This window comes from Varanus komodoensis, unplaced genomic scaffold (genome assembly GCF_004798865.1).
Source record: "Varanus komodoensis strain SLA01 unplaced genomic scaffold, ASM479886v1 scaffold10, whole genome shotgun sequence".
In the NCBI taxonomy this organism is placed as follows: domain Eukaryota; kingdom Metazoa; phylum Chordata; class Lepidosauria; order Squamata; family Varanidae; genus Varanus; species Varanus komodoensis.
The window spans coordinates 11,615,001-11,629,759 of NW_025335269.1; the positions used below are offsets into that span (position 1 = coordinate 11,615,001).

At 41.3% G+C, this 14,759-nt stretch overlaps 1 protein-coding gene across 1 annotated transcript in view; it reads right to left on the reverse strand.

Moving 5' to 3' along the window:
• HECW1 (HECT, C2 and WW domain containing E3 ubiquitin protein ligase 1) overlaps window positions 1-14,759 on the reverse strand; it is a 145,697-nt gene that overhangs the window by 26,909 nt on the left and 104,029 nt on the right. The window contains exons 15-21 of the mRNA XM_044419120.1: window positions 13,899-14,004; window positions 12,123-12,219; window positions 9,742-9,825; window positions 8,979-9,088; window positions 6,954-7,074; window positions 4,422-4,535; window positions 1,653-1,805 (exon numbers count right to left, since the gene is read on the reverse strand). Coding sequence (XP_044275055.1) covers window positions 1,653-1,805; window positions 4,422-4,535; window positions 6,954-7,074; window positions 8,979-9,088; window positions 9,742-9,825; window positions 12,123-12,219; window positions 13,899-14,004 — 785 coding nt within the window. The remainder of the gene's footprint in view (window positions 1-1,652; window positions 1,806-4,421; window positions 4,536-6,953; window positions 7,075-8,978; window positions 9,089-9,741; window positions 9,826-12,122; window positions 12,220-13,898; window positions 14,005-14,759) is intronic.

The following is a 14,759-nucleotide window of genomic DNA, read 5'->3' on the forward strand; positions in this document are numbered from 1 at the left end:
GAAGGTAGTGCTGGGGGACCATGTCTCTACGTCATGGCATAGCTGCCATGACGTAGAGACATGGTCCCCCAGCACTACCTTCTGGAATCGGCCGTCGAGATAGGAGCGGAACCACTGCAAAGCAGTGCCTCCAACCCCCAATCCCGCAAGTCTATCCAGAAGGATACCATGGTCGATGGTATCGAAAGCCGCCGAGAAGTCCAGAAGAACCAACAGGGATGTACTCCCCCTGTCCTTCTCCCTGCACAGGTTGTCGTTGAGAAGCTGGACCAAATTCTGAAATCCCAGAACTGCTTGCTGAGCTATCCCCTCCACGTATATTCACACAAGCAAGTTGGGCACAAATAACAAATGCCTTGGGATGATTTGTGATGTATGCATATTGTTATGAGCATTTTTTCATCCCTGCTCCTTGCTTTTCCAGCCAATCACAATGAAAAGCTTACAAAATGCAACCCCTTATTGGAGCTTAACAGGTTTTGCTCTGTCACAGGGCATTTCCTAAGAGAGTTGTTAAGAAGTTGCATAACATAAAGCAAAAATCCTGCCAATCTATGTCAATAGTTTTTGTCTGTGTGAAGAGTTGATTGCAAACTGGAATAGCCCCTACTCCCTGCCTTTTTCCTCAGTCTGGACTCCACTCTCATTCACATTGCTTTGGACCAAACATTGGGAATATCTGAAGTTGTATAATTAGTCCACCCTTTTGGTCTGGTGCTGCTTCACTGGGTCTAGGAATTCACCTTCCTTTCCACCTTGTTCTCTTGTGTTGTCCCCAGTGCCCAAGATGCTTCAGTTCTCAGTTGCTTCTTGACTAATCTCACTGGTCAGCTTTGATTTTTCAGAGTCACCTACCAACTCCTCTCTTAACCCTCCATTTATCTCACATTCTGAATCTGAACTGTCTGGCTGAGAATGTTATATTGTGAGAAAGCTGGGCCTCATCTCAGCACATAGGATGGGACACAAAGTAGTAGTATGTAATCTCCTGTGAATCAACAATTCAATTAGTATTGACAATTGGATGGGGAGGGAGAGAGTGCGAACACACTAGAAGAAAATTCAATTGCTCTGATATACAGAAGGGAAAATATCAAAGGGGCTGATTATTAATTTCATTCCTACCACACCCATTAGCCAGGATGACTCTCTGGGTGGCTTACAGAAATAAAGGTTCCAACTTTAATTTCTTTCACTGCACTACTCCTAAGGAGGGCTAGAATAACTTCAACTTACAATTGAAATGTCTGTGTTTTCCTGAAGTGCCAATGCCTCTAGAGTTGTCTTGCCTCCCACAACTTGTACACTGCTAAGTGAATTACCACATAAAAAATGACAGTAAGACTTATTTGCAAACTGCCTTTCAACCGCCCTTCTTTCAAGATCCTCATTCTCTGTGTGTTGTCTTCCTGCCTCTCTCTCAGGGGTCGGCAGAAACGGAATTATGGGGGAGCTTCTGATCCACTGGCAACCCAGTTGATACAACGCATAAGTAACAGATGCAACCAGCTGCTGCAAAGGGTGGTGATGGCTGCTTACTTAAAGGAGAAAGGCTTTTAAGGAGAAGGCCAGCTTCTAGGTGACAGGTACATGAAAGTTTTACCTTAGCAATAAAATCCGTATTACACATAGCCCTTCATTAGGACACTTACCATTCCAGGTGGTTTTCTACAAATGCGGACATGGGGCTAATCTGTACAGTGTAAGTGTCATTGGCTGAATATTCAAACAGGCCATAGTAGGGATTGAAGAGCTCCTGAGATAGAAGGAAGAAGAATTCTCGGGATGGACCACTGTAGTCCAGGCTGAAAAGGAAGCAGATGGAATGAATGCTTTTACTGATCATATACATGCCATGACACAGGCAGCTGCTGCCTCCTTTGCAAGAAAGATGATTTTTAATATGTTCAAGTAAATGTAATTCTGTTCAGACACACTATGGTTTCCTAATACTGTAATGTTAGCATTTAATTGTCTGCCTTTAATAAATCCTGCCTGGTCATATTTAGTATAACTGCCAATTATATAATTCAGTCTAATGACCAGAATTCTGCCCATGTTCTTATAATCTGAGTTCAAAAATGAAATAGGTCTAAAGGAATCTGTGTTTGCTGGATTTTCCCCTCCCCTTTTTAGCCTGGTTTCAACTAAAATGAATTGCATTTTCCATAAAACAATAATTAGCCATATCTTTTAATACTGCAATTAATTCCTCAGTTAAACTTGCACAGAATTCAGTTCTCAAGTCTGATTCCAGGGCCTTGTATCTCTTTAATTTATAAATCTACATTCTATCTTCTTCTTCTGTTATTAGCTTAGCAAAACTTGCGATTATCCTGAAAATAAATTTATGGAACTGACAGTGATCCAAGAGGTTTATATTGGGATGTTCATTGCCATAAAGTGAACTATAGTAGCTGAAAATATTCCTTTGAACTTGTTATATAGTTGTTCCAAGCTAAAAATTATGATTGTAACTAAACATATTATATTGCATTCTTGTCATGTTCATAGAATCATAGAATAGAAGAGTTGGAAGGGGCCATGAAGGCCATCAAGTCCAACTCCCTGCTGTTGCAGGATACTATGTTACACCATCCCACTCAGGTGGCTGTCCAGGTTCTTTCTGAATGTCTCCAGTGTGGGAGAGCCCACCACCTCTCTAGGCAGACGGCTCCACTGTTGTATTGCTCTGACAGTAAGGAAGCTTTTCCTGATGTCCAGCCTGAATCTGGGTTGCAGCAACTTGAATTGATTATTCCATGTCCTACATTCTGGCATTAGCAAGAGGAGATCTTGACCTTCCTCTTTGAGACAGCCTTTGAGGTACTTATAGAGGGATATCATGTCCCTCCTCAATCTTCTCAAGGATGAACAATGCCCAGTTCCCTCAGTCTCTCCTCATAAGGCAGTGTTTCCAAACCCTGCATCATTTTTGTCACCCTCCACTACACACTTTCTAATTTACCTGCATCTTTCTTAAATTTTGGTGCCCAGAACTGGACACAGTATTCCAGGTGAGGTCTGACTAGTGAGGAGTATAGAGGAACTACTACTTCTTGTGATGTTAATCAATCCCAAAATAGCATTCGCCCTTTTGGCAGCTGCATCACATTGTTGGCTCATGTTTAGCCAATTGTCCACAATTACTCCCTGATCTTTTTCTTGTTCAGTTCTGTTGAGCCATGCATTCTCCATCTTGTATCGATGCCTTTTGTTTCTTTTTCCTAGGTGGGGGACTTGGCACTTGTCCTTATTGAATTTCATTCTGTTGATTTCAACAGAATGTTCAAGATGATCAAGATCGCCCTGGATCTTCATTCTGTCTTCTAGGGTGTTTGCTATTCCACCCAGTTTTGTATCATCTGTGAATTTGATTATCTTGCCTTGTACTTCCTCATCTAAATCATTAATAAAGATGTTGAAGAGCACTGGGCACAGGACTGAACCGTGTGGCACCCCACTAGTTACCTCCATCCAATGTGAGAAGGTGCCATTGATGAGCACTATTTCTGACCGATTTAGCAGCCAATTTTGGATCCACCTAATAGTTTTTCCATCTAGTCCAGTTTTTGCTAATTTGCTTATCAGAATGTCATGTGGCACTATATCGAAAGCTTTGCTAAAGTCTAGGTAGATTATGTCCACAGTCTTTCCATTGTCCATTCTGGAGGTTACCCAGTCAAAAAATGAGATTAAATTAGTCTGGCAGGATTTATTTTTGATAAATCCATGGTGGCTTCTATTAATCACTGTATTTTCTTCAAGATGCTTGCAGATGAATTTTTTAATAATTTGCTCCAGAATTTTTCCAGAGATTGATGTCAGACTAACTGGTCTATAGTTCTCAGGAGGTTCCTCTTTTTTCCCTATTTTGAAGATAGTTCAACTTCATGTTATGAGTCCTTGCATGACTGCTCCATTTAAAGGCTCAGTTCACTACACAATTGATAGCAACATAAAAATGCAACCACATGAAAGATGTACCACATGAAATACCATTTGTGTGAGAAATTTTTCCATTAGATTCTATCTATTTTCCCCATGTAATTGAAGAAAAGTATAAAGAATGAAGAAATTGCACTGTACACACAAACTGTTTATATGCACACATAATCTTCTCTTGGAAATATAATGGGTAAGGTCCTGCAGGCTTACAAATTGGAAAATCAGAGCTCTCACACCTATACAGATTGAGAGATTATGATAATTGACTTCATAATGATACAGACTGACATCATCTCTACAATGCTGAAACTTAGAAAGTTAGCTTTAAATTCTGAGATCCTGTGCCAGACCCATTGTGTACCATATTCCTTTTGAAGGTCATCCCATGTGGAATTGCAGAAGACAGGAAGTTTGGCCACAGTATTCCGTAAAACAAGTGTTCAGATTTCACAAACATCTTTATGGCTACCTACCCTTCCTCTCCAACAAACGTCACATAGAGTTTGTTTCTTTGGAGCTCCTTCCGTGAGTAAGCCATCACCTGATTAAAAGTGCCTTCCAGCAGGTGGTCGCGTCGTATTATTAACCTACAATGGGACAGAGGAATAACAATCAAGAATGTGAATGAAGACTGCTGACAACAGTAATAACAACATGTAAGTATTAACCTCAGAAAGTTAGGGTTATATTTATCTGTGCTTCTACTTACAGCTTCCTGTTAGTAGAAGCACTGTGTAGTTTAATATTATTTCAAGTCAATGCAGCACTTCTGGAGTGCACCATTAGTCTTTTTTTTTTGCCCCTCTCCATGAACCTCCTTTGCAAAGTTAGATACCATGAACAAGTAACCAGCAGTTAGGACTCCTCTTGACGCACAGTAGCACATTCTGCTGCTGCTCTGAATTACATTGTTTAGATTTCAGATCCTTTTCCACAACAAAAGCGGTTTTGGATTGAAGCCAGCCTGAACTTTGAAGTCAGCCAGATGCCCAGAAAATGCCTTAGAAGAATAGGCTGAGGCCCTGTATACTTTCAAATATCCCTCGGAAAAGGGCACAGACAGCCAAACCACTTGGAATGCAAATTGCACAGCCCAGCAGCAGAAAATTACAGAGATCAGCTCTCAAAATATTCAGAAAGCATGGAAAGATACAATGAGGAATCAAAAGTGTGAAGGAAGTCTTTTTTTTTTTAATTTCCTTTCCATTACCGGTAGATTCCTAAATGGCTAATTTAAGGAGCATGCCATTAATAGTCACCCAACACAAGCATACCTTCATCAGGGGCTGGGAAACTTTTCAGGCAGAGAGCCAAATTTCATTTCAGAGAAGCTCCCAGGGGCTACATCTCAGTGGTTGGGTGGGGCAAAAATGCCAGCATATTTTAGCTTAAAGATCCTCCTGCCAGTATCTATGCCATAGGAGAGACCGTTCGACCTTTTCAATTGGGGGAAAAGCTGCACAAAAGCCAGGGAAACCAAACGGGCAGATGATGGGAGGAAGGAATGGGGCATGGTCATCTGGAGGTCCACGGAGATTTGCACTGCAATGCCCAGGAAGTTGGATTTAGCCCCAGAGATTCTTTACTACTGTACTAGTACATGTCTTCAAACTACTCCTCCAAAGGAAAAACTGTGTTTGAGAGCAAGCATTTTTAAATGAAGAAATGTATCCTCTTCTCCTTCTTCCTGTAACTATTTGCTTCATCTCCATACCAACCCAAAGCTGAAGCTCTCTAGATCTTTTGCACCCACCACCTTTTTGCTGTGACTTCTCCACAACAGGGTGTCTCTCAAAGAGCATTTGTTACTGAAAAGACCTTGTAGGGGAGGAGGAGAAATGTTTTGGGGAATTTCTTTAGAAAAATGGTAGTTGAGCAAAGAGTTAAGGACCTTCTCTGTGTGGCACCACCTCCGCTTCTCCTGAAAATCCCCTTCTCCTCCATAAACTAATCCCAGGAAGAAGCATCTATAGAGATTTAAATACATCAATCTCTTTTTGCACAATGTGTACTGAGTCCCTAAATTGTAATCAATCAATAAACTAATAAACACATAATCAAATACATGTATTTTAATCTCATGATCACGTGTCAGGATTTCTAGAAAACTGGCCTTGGAAAGTATTGTTCATGTTTTGTACTGAGTTGCTGTCCCCTTGAAAAGGCAGGTTTACAGCTGGGGAGTGTTTCTAGATGCTCAGATGGCACTCATAACATGGAATATTTTTTTTACCAGCTTTGGCTGGTTTGTCCACTGCAGTCATTTCTGGATAGGAATTGCCTGTTGGGAATCTCGTGGCTTGATTAATGTAATGCAGAGATGGACACCTTCTGGTCCTCCAGATGTTTTAGCTTACAACTTGTATCATCCTTCATCCCTCCCCACTGGCTATCCTGGTCAGTACTGATGGAAGTTATAGACTAAAAGCTCCAGATGGTCAGAGTTTGTCCACTCATGCTACAATATATCACACATTTTGCTGCCCTTGGAAGTGACTCAGAGGCTTCAGTGAGAGCAGAATTTGGCTGCTAGAATTTTCAGTCATACATCCAGGGTTGTTCACATCACTCCAATGATTAAAAAAACCTGCAAAGGTTGCATCATTGTTTCTGAGCACAGTTCAAGGTGCTAGTACTGATCTTTAAACCACAGAATAGAAGGGGACCCAAATACCTGAGAGATCACCTCTTTACATGTCAGCCTTTCACAGAGGCCTTAGTCGAAACACCTTTCCTGTTGGAGGTGTACTATGTGGTCCTAAATGGGAGTAACTCTCTTGGCAATGATGCCCTGGCTTTGGAGTGTCAGCCTGAAAGAGGTATGCCTGGTGCCTACTTTGCAATCTTTTTGGTGCCAAGTTAAGACAGTTTGATTTGTATAATTCTTCAGAACTCCTTTGCGTTATTTTGTTATCCTTTATTATGGCTGTCTGATGTTAGTGTTTTATCGTATTGTGTCATGGTTTCAATAATGTATTATAAATAGATCAATGATAAATACTCACTTAATTTTACCTGGACCCTGGCCATATCCTTTGGCTTCTAGTTTTCGGTAAAAATTGCGAAGCTTGGCCTCGAAGTCTCTCCTGTAGGGAGAGGGTGCTCTTGCACTTGCACGCTGCAAGCCTGCAGAAGACAGTATTTAAAGAGACTCTGCTGCTTCATGCAAACAGTATCTTCAACCAGCATTTGCAAAGAAATCATACCTTTGGCATTACTAGATCACATTCATGGGGAGCCCTATGGCATAGCCATCAGATTTCAAAGGCAAGATACATGTGTTTCTTGTTTATAGCATATGGGCCTGATTCAGATGCTTGGAAGCCCCCACTTAATCACCCAGAACAACACGTGGCACTGCTGGTGAGCTTGCGACTACTTTAAGCTTGTGAGAGCTGCTGACCAATGAAGCAACACCTGTATAGCTTGGGATCAGCAAAGAAATCCTGCTGTTTATGCAACTGCAGTGGCACAAGGAACAGAATAAAGAACAGCGCTTGCGGCACTTGAATACAACTTTCTTTGTGCCAATATTATGACCCTCCTACCAGCCAATTCACAGGCATTGCCAGTGGTGAAATGGAGCATGAAGATACACCATATGTTGACAGTATGCCAGGAGGAAGAGCATGAGAAAAGCCCTGCTGGATTAGACCAAACACCCACCTATTAATCATCTTTTATTCATTCATTTAATCAATTTGTAGATCACTTACCATATTTGAACTGGCCTGAGCAACATAAGTCCTCCTGTTGCAGCTGTGCCTCTATCCTGTCTGACCTTTTCTGCTCTGGTCCTTGCTGTGTATCCTGCTTTGCCATGTTGCCTTGCTGTTATTCCTGCCTCTTGCCTGACCTGTGCCCTGCCTTGCCATATATCTTACCTTGTCATGTTGCCTCAGCAATGCAGGATTTGTCCGCTAGCTGCAGTTTACCTCCTACACCTTTCTGCATTTGGTTCCCGTTGCCTCCTGCATCTTGCCTTGTATCTCACCTTGCTCAATACCCTGCCGTGCCATGTATCTTGCCTTGCTGTATATTCTGCCTCAAGTGCCTGCATCTTGCCTGATGCTTGCTATGTCTCCTGCCCTAGGTACCTGCATTTCTGTTTGTTCTTTTAGGTCTCAATCCTTGGCTTGTGTCTGACCATGTCCTTCTGCATACTTCTGGTTCCTGACCTCAGTCTGTACCGTGCTTATGATTTGGACTTGCCATGAAAACCTGTTTTTGGACTTTGTCATTCCTGAAGTTCTGTTGCCTAGCTCCTGATGCCTCTGTTACTCTTATCATGTCTCTGGCTGCCCATGTCTTTGCCCTGGACCCTGACACAGGCACTTTTCTCCCAGTGTCACATTTTGTATTGCAAACCACCCAGACAAAGATATAATAAACACACAAATGGCTACATAAACAACAACTGATGTAATGCTCAAAAATGACCTGATGGTAGGGTCTTGCTCCCCTCACCACCAGCAATGAATGCCCTGGCTATGTTGTACTGAACTGGCTGGTAGGTGGAGCACTAAGCACATGGGAGAAAGTTGTGCTTGATCCATTTGAGAACTATTCCATGTTCTGCTCTTTGTGCCATTGCAACTACATAAACAGGAGCAGCATGTCCCTTTGAGACAACCGGGTGGTGGGTACAACTGTTCATTTGACAGTCTAAAGAAGCAATCCTATACATGTTTAGACAGAACACACACCCTGGACAGTTGAAACAACATATGATTGCACCCTATCTAGAGTAAGAATCTCATTTCTCTTTTATTGCCTTTTAACTTCCTCAAGAAATTAACGTATGGATATTAATTCTGATCTGCTATTTGTTCATACTTTTATGGATTGCACTCTTACAATAGACCTAAAAAACACTTTAAATAAAATAATTTCTATCACCAAGCCTTCAAAGATAGCCATTGGAGAAAGACAAGAAGGTCAATTTCCCTGCTTCTTCGATGGCGTAAAACCATTTTTCCCCAGTGAGAAATAAGCATATGACCATAGATTATTATAATTTGGTACATTACCTGGAGAATTCTGAGGTGAAGAGCAGGGAGAACAGCGAGGGGAAAAGCTGTAGCCAGGATGGAAAGCTGCTTGAAGGGGTATGTAGGACATAACATCTTCTTCAAAAAGGCTGACAGAGAAAGAAATGGGGAAAGTGTGGTTTGCTTCCATGACAGGAATATTATTCAGGGCAATTCTAAGGGATAAGAATTCAGTCGCCCACTATTCCATTAGGGTTTATCCACACACACAATTTATTATTAGGGTTTCAAATTTCTTCTATTCTGAGCAGTCACCCCAAAAGGTAAGTCGAAAAAAGGCCTTTAGCAGGAAGAAGAGCTTATTTATCTCCCCCTCATCCAGGTCCACAACTAGCCTTAAAAAGTACACCCAAAGCTCCATCCCCTACACTGTTTGGAGATGATTTGGGCCTCCCAGGACCCTGTCCTTTCCTATAGGGTCCTTTCATAAGGAATGCAGCATTAAAATCCTCTCAAGGATGATAATTTAAATACATTTGTATCATTACTTTCTTCCTCTTGCAAGGAACCAAAGGTGGCTTGCAAGGTTTTCCTGCTCTCAATTTTATTGTCACAACAACCCCATGAAGTAGGTTAAACTGAGACTCTGTGACCAGCCCAAAGTCACCTGGTGAGTTTCATAGATGAGTAGGGCTAGAACCCGAGTCTCAGTCCAGCACTCTTAACCAATATATCACATGACTTGATATACGCATATGACATTATGCATAGGACAAACAGCATCAATTATCAGGTTTATTACCTCAGTAGTATTACTAAATCTGCATCACAGGACAACTTTTCAAGCCCATGTGTACCTTCTGTCCGAATGTAGTGGATCTTCTCCCTAGAAAGTGAACAATGTGTTAAGAAGTTGCAGTATTGCTAGAAAAATATACCTTTTCTTTCTGCTACACAATTCCCTTTCTGTTGAAAAAGCCAGTCCAAAATTCTTATTGTTATAATGTAAGGTATCACCTCTATGTCTTTTATTTAACTAAAAGTTAAATAATATAGAGTTATTGTTAATATTAGAGTTATTGGTAATATTTTTGCCAATGCCTTGATACAGATTGTTGGTGGTGAATCTGACCCCAAAGGGCTGAACCGGTTTACAAGCATTAGAGGTGTCAGATTGTCATGGGTCCAAATAGTGTGAGAGAAAAGGAAGGTGTCAGGCTGCCAGAGAATAAAACTGCACACAAGCCTCAACAGGACTGATGTTGTTAAACAGGATAAGGACTGGGGGAAGCACTCAGAAGGGAGAAAAGTTAAGAGGTGAGGATCTCAGAGGGTAAACAAAGAGTACAGAGTGTTTAATGAACTAAAAAATCTGCAAGAATCTGAAGAAAGGGTGGGTGAAGAACAAGACTTGATGAAAAATCCAGAAGAGCCAGGAAACAGAGGTGAAAAGCAAGCTGTGAGAAGTCTAGCACAGGTTAATGTTAGCAGGCATATATGCTGTTGGTGCTGGGAAGGCAGACACAGATGCATGAGGTCATGGCTTCTTTCAGCCTCTGCAACGCTGTGACCTGGGACCTTTTTTCTTTTTCATGAAGCAGCAGTGTGTGTCCAAAATAGCAACCATTAAGGGCCAATTCAGTCTTTACATGCAATGCTGCATGTAATGCAAGCCAATTTTCCTTTCTGAAACAGCTCTGGGAAAGGGCGATTTGAGGAAGAAAAGGAGTGGGAATTGCTGGGGTGGGCAGCTTAGCTCTCCCCCTGAAATGTCAACTGTTTTTACGCTCCCTGAAGTTCCAGGTATGTTTTCTCCTTGGAGGAAAAGAGACTGGCAGGCAGCCGAAGGAGCAGTGGGCAGGAAAAGGATAAGCATCATTCCTTGCTGCTTTGCTACAACACATTGCCCCTTCCTGAAGAAGGGGCTGCCAGGCCAACCTTACACACAATTGCAGTGAAACATGTAGTTTGACTTAAGATTTATTTTGAAATGCTCACTTGGAAAGAGCAATATAATCTGCTTAGCAAGCAATTTGGAACTATGTCGGCGAGCTATCAAAAATGTGCTTGAAAGTAGGCACCCAAATTACTTAATTCAGGGTTAATGTGCTGTGCCCTATGAAAGAATGAGCCAATGGGAATGATTATTAATACCAGTCTCATGGAAACCAAGGATGACTAGCCTTTGTCCACCAGTGACCTAAGGTATGAGTTGAAAAAATTACCTAAAGATCAAAGAATTGGGTAACAAATCCCATTACACACCCACCAAACTGTCTTGGCCTTGGAATGTTCAAGTCTATGCTTCACTAAAAAGTAGATAAAAAGGGTTTCTACCCTGTAAGGATGAAATACTCCTAGTATTGAAGTACAAAACAAAAACAATAACCAAATAATTGGATGCTCATGATAATTACCTACAGAAATATGCATTTTAATACACAATATATACATTTTAATCTTTTTATCTAGTCCTCAGAATTAAACTAGACAAGTCTGCAAGGCCAGGTAGAAAAAGAAGTAAGAGACCAGGAGGATGGGATCTAAAGGAAAGGAAATCTCACTGAAACAGTCTAGATATCCTTTGTAATATTACTTTTGTAATGGTGAAGCAGAAGGTACTGGCTGTTCAGACCACAACAGAGTTGGTACAAATTAATGCCCTTCATGGATACTACTGACATTGACCAACTCAGAGCCTGAAAAGCCCAATAAACCTTGCCTTCCCAAGACTGCAACAATAGAATTTGTGGGTCTGCGTGCATGAATTTTTGTCAAGCATTTGGCACCAGCCACAAGATGTGGTTGTTGGACTGTGTTTGGCTTGGTTGGTCACAACTCTAAGGTGCAAGTTTCATTCAATAAAAGGCAACTCAACTTTCCACACCAAGGTCAAGAGGTTCATTAGCCTGTTTGCAACTGGGAGTTACCTGACTATTATAATATCAGTTGTTTTGTCACTATCTAAACAATGAAAATGTTTGCGTTAGCAATCAATAATGTTATCGGTAAAATTTATTTGTATCAGGCAGAGAATGTGCCCAGTATTTCTGTCTTGAGCTCTTTAACTGAAAACACTAGCAAAAGAACCTGAGACTATATACATGCAAAATCTGTGTTCTGCACTGACTTATGGGTTCCTCCCATCTTATTTTTAGGTAATTTAGCAACAGCATATAGTACCTGAGTGCGTGGTTTCTTGCCAAACTTGGCTGGCGCTCCTGCAGCATTTCAAAAATGTTGGGTTGGCGTAGAAACGCAACTATTTTGTCATTGTATGCTGAAACAGACAGGAGAGGGGGATTGTGAATGAACTTCAGTCTGAGATCATGCTTCTCTTTTATTGTTTTGTTTCAGAATTTTTAAACTGAAAACCACTTTGAATGCCTTGGCAGACAGATGGTGGTATATGAAGTAAGTACATAAGCTAGTAGGCATATCAATGAAGAAATAAATCTAATTAGCAAGAAATGACATCTATTACAACAGATGCACTGCTGACCAGGATTCTTCAGAGCATGATCATACAAAATATATCACTCACTGTTTAAAAAAAAAAAACCAGACACTAGCCAAGTTGGCATGGAATGGTAAGCCAGGATTCTGATGTAAACAAGCCTGTAATGCTTGGAGGAATCAAGTGGGAATGCTTGGCTTAACCATGCAGGCATGGCTGCTGCCTAAGGCATTCCAAGAATGCCTTATATCCCAAAGTGTCTACATTTCTACATGGTGCAGCCTTTGATTCCCCATGGATAAAGATGCTGTTCTCATTATCTGCCACTGGCCAGGCAGTCAACTGACAGCTTTTAGCCATCCAGGAACCTTGGTTGCCTGCTAGCCTCTCCATTTCACTAGGATGGGCATTAAATATGGATGCAGACTATAAGCAAGCAATACAAAACTTACACTTCCTTTATCAGTGACAATTATGCTTCCATGAATAGGCCAGGGGATGCCAAACTTACATGGGTGAGTCTCATCAATTCCTCTCCCCAGGCAAAGAACCAAAGTCAACGCCTCTTGCCCTGGAATTGATAAATGTCTTATCCCCCATTATTGCACTCTGTTGGTAGGCATACAGGCTCTGACCCCATTCCCTTCCTTAGAAACAACCAACGGGGAGGGCAAAGCTGCTTCACTAAGGCAGTTTTGTCCTCACAGTGAAAGCAGCTCTTATCTACAGAATGATAACAGTTCCAAGGCAATTATCTCAGGTACTTTTACTAACAAGCTGAAAGCCAATGACAAATCCTGGTTTTGGAACACTGGAAAAGTCCAATACACTACCAGTTAACCTTAAATAATCTCATTACTGCTCTTCCATACAATGCAAAACCCCACTGGCTGTGTTTAAAGTAACCTAGTCCAACCCAGCCTGCCTAAAGGAGAAATTTATTAGTTTAAAGCATTTGTGTCCTGCCTGGTGCACTTGTGGAGCTGTAGTGTTCTATATTATGATTTTAAAGTTTTAACATTTTGTGTTTTAATATGCTCTGAACAACTTTGGAGGGATAAACCTGGAAGGCAGCCATTTAACAATGAAGGACATTTAAAAGCAAAGCTTAAAGTAATTGAAGGCACAATCTTATACATGTTTAGACAGGGGAAAAATCCTAAACATGTTTTAGGATTGCACATTTCAAAAAAAGCTGAACTTTCAGCAGCAGATCTGGACCTGAAGGACTACAGTGAGGCAGAAGGAATTTGCAGCAGAGAAGCAGCAGACAGGAGTGGATGCTTAGCCTTCTTTACCTATGACTTTCCCCTACAACCCTCTTTCCCAACAGCAAATTCCCTCTGGTGTAGCTGAGAGACTTCTTTCAACCACAGCTTTTTTAAAAGCACATAGTTTTAAAAAAAGTAAACATGGGAAATCAAAGAGAAGTTTTCATCTTTGGAAGAGAAACACCTGTAAAAGGTCATCATGTAAACTCATTGAATGACAACCATACGTACCTAGGGGCAAAGACTCATGATGGTGCTGATTTCGAATGGCTGTTACTAGGCTGTTGCCCGGTCTGCTTAACAAGGAAACGCCTCTGTTCCGAGAGACTTCTGATGCCTAGAATGAAAAAGGGGTATTAAGCGTAAGCTACTGGCCATTTCTTTTAAGAAGATGGCTTGGGTTCTTGTTAAAAAATATGTTTATGAGGTCACATTTAGCTGCCAAGTTTGTACAGATAAAGTAGGAATGTGTTGATGGTTATTGAGACCAGCTGTGAACCAGGGTTTGGAAAAAACCTAATGAGTCTTATTATTTTATTAGCTGGAAGAGAATCCCACACATCCTACTCCGTGTAGGTACAACATGTGTATATCCAAGCTGAATCAGGAAATGAGCACAGAACACAGTTTTTATTCTCCATCCAGGGAATGGGGCAGAGGAGGATGGATTTAGCCCCCCCCCAGTCCTCGCATGGTGCCAACGAGATGACCTTCAAGCCACTGCCCTCTGATAATGATCTCAAGAGTGCCATCTCAATGGTTGTGCAGTGCACCCCTGGGATCAGGATCACTCATTCTGTGCATAAAGGGTGATTTTTTTCCAAAGAAAGTTATTAAACATTTTATATAATGTCTGAGTAATACTGCAATGAGAAAATGTACCTATGCTAGGGATTAGTGTTGAATCCAAGCTTTCAGCCAAGTGCCAATGCAATTTAAGTGACACGGCCAAGTGCCAGCTTTTTTTAAATTGGCTATAAAAGTCTTTTTAAAAAGGCACAACAGCAGCTAAATTGACCTACAAGTCACCTCTGAAAAGGAGAACATATAAGTAGCACATAGGTAATGAGGAGCCAGCCAATATACCAATAT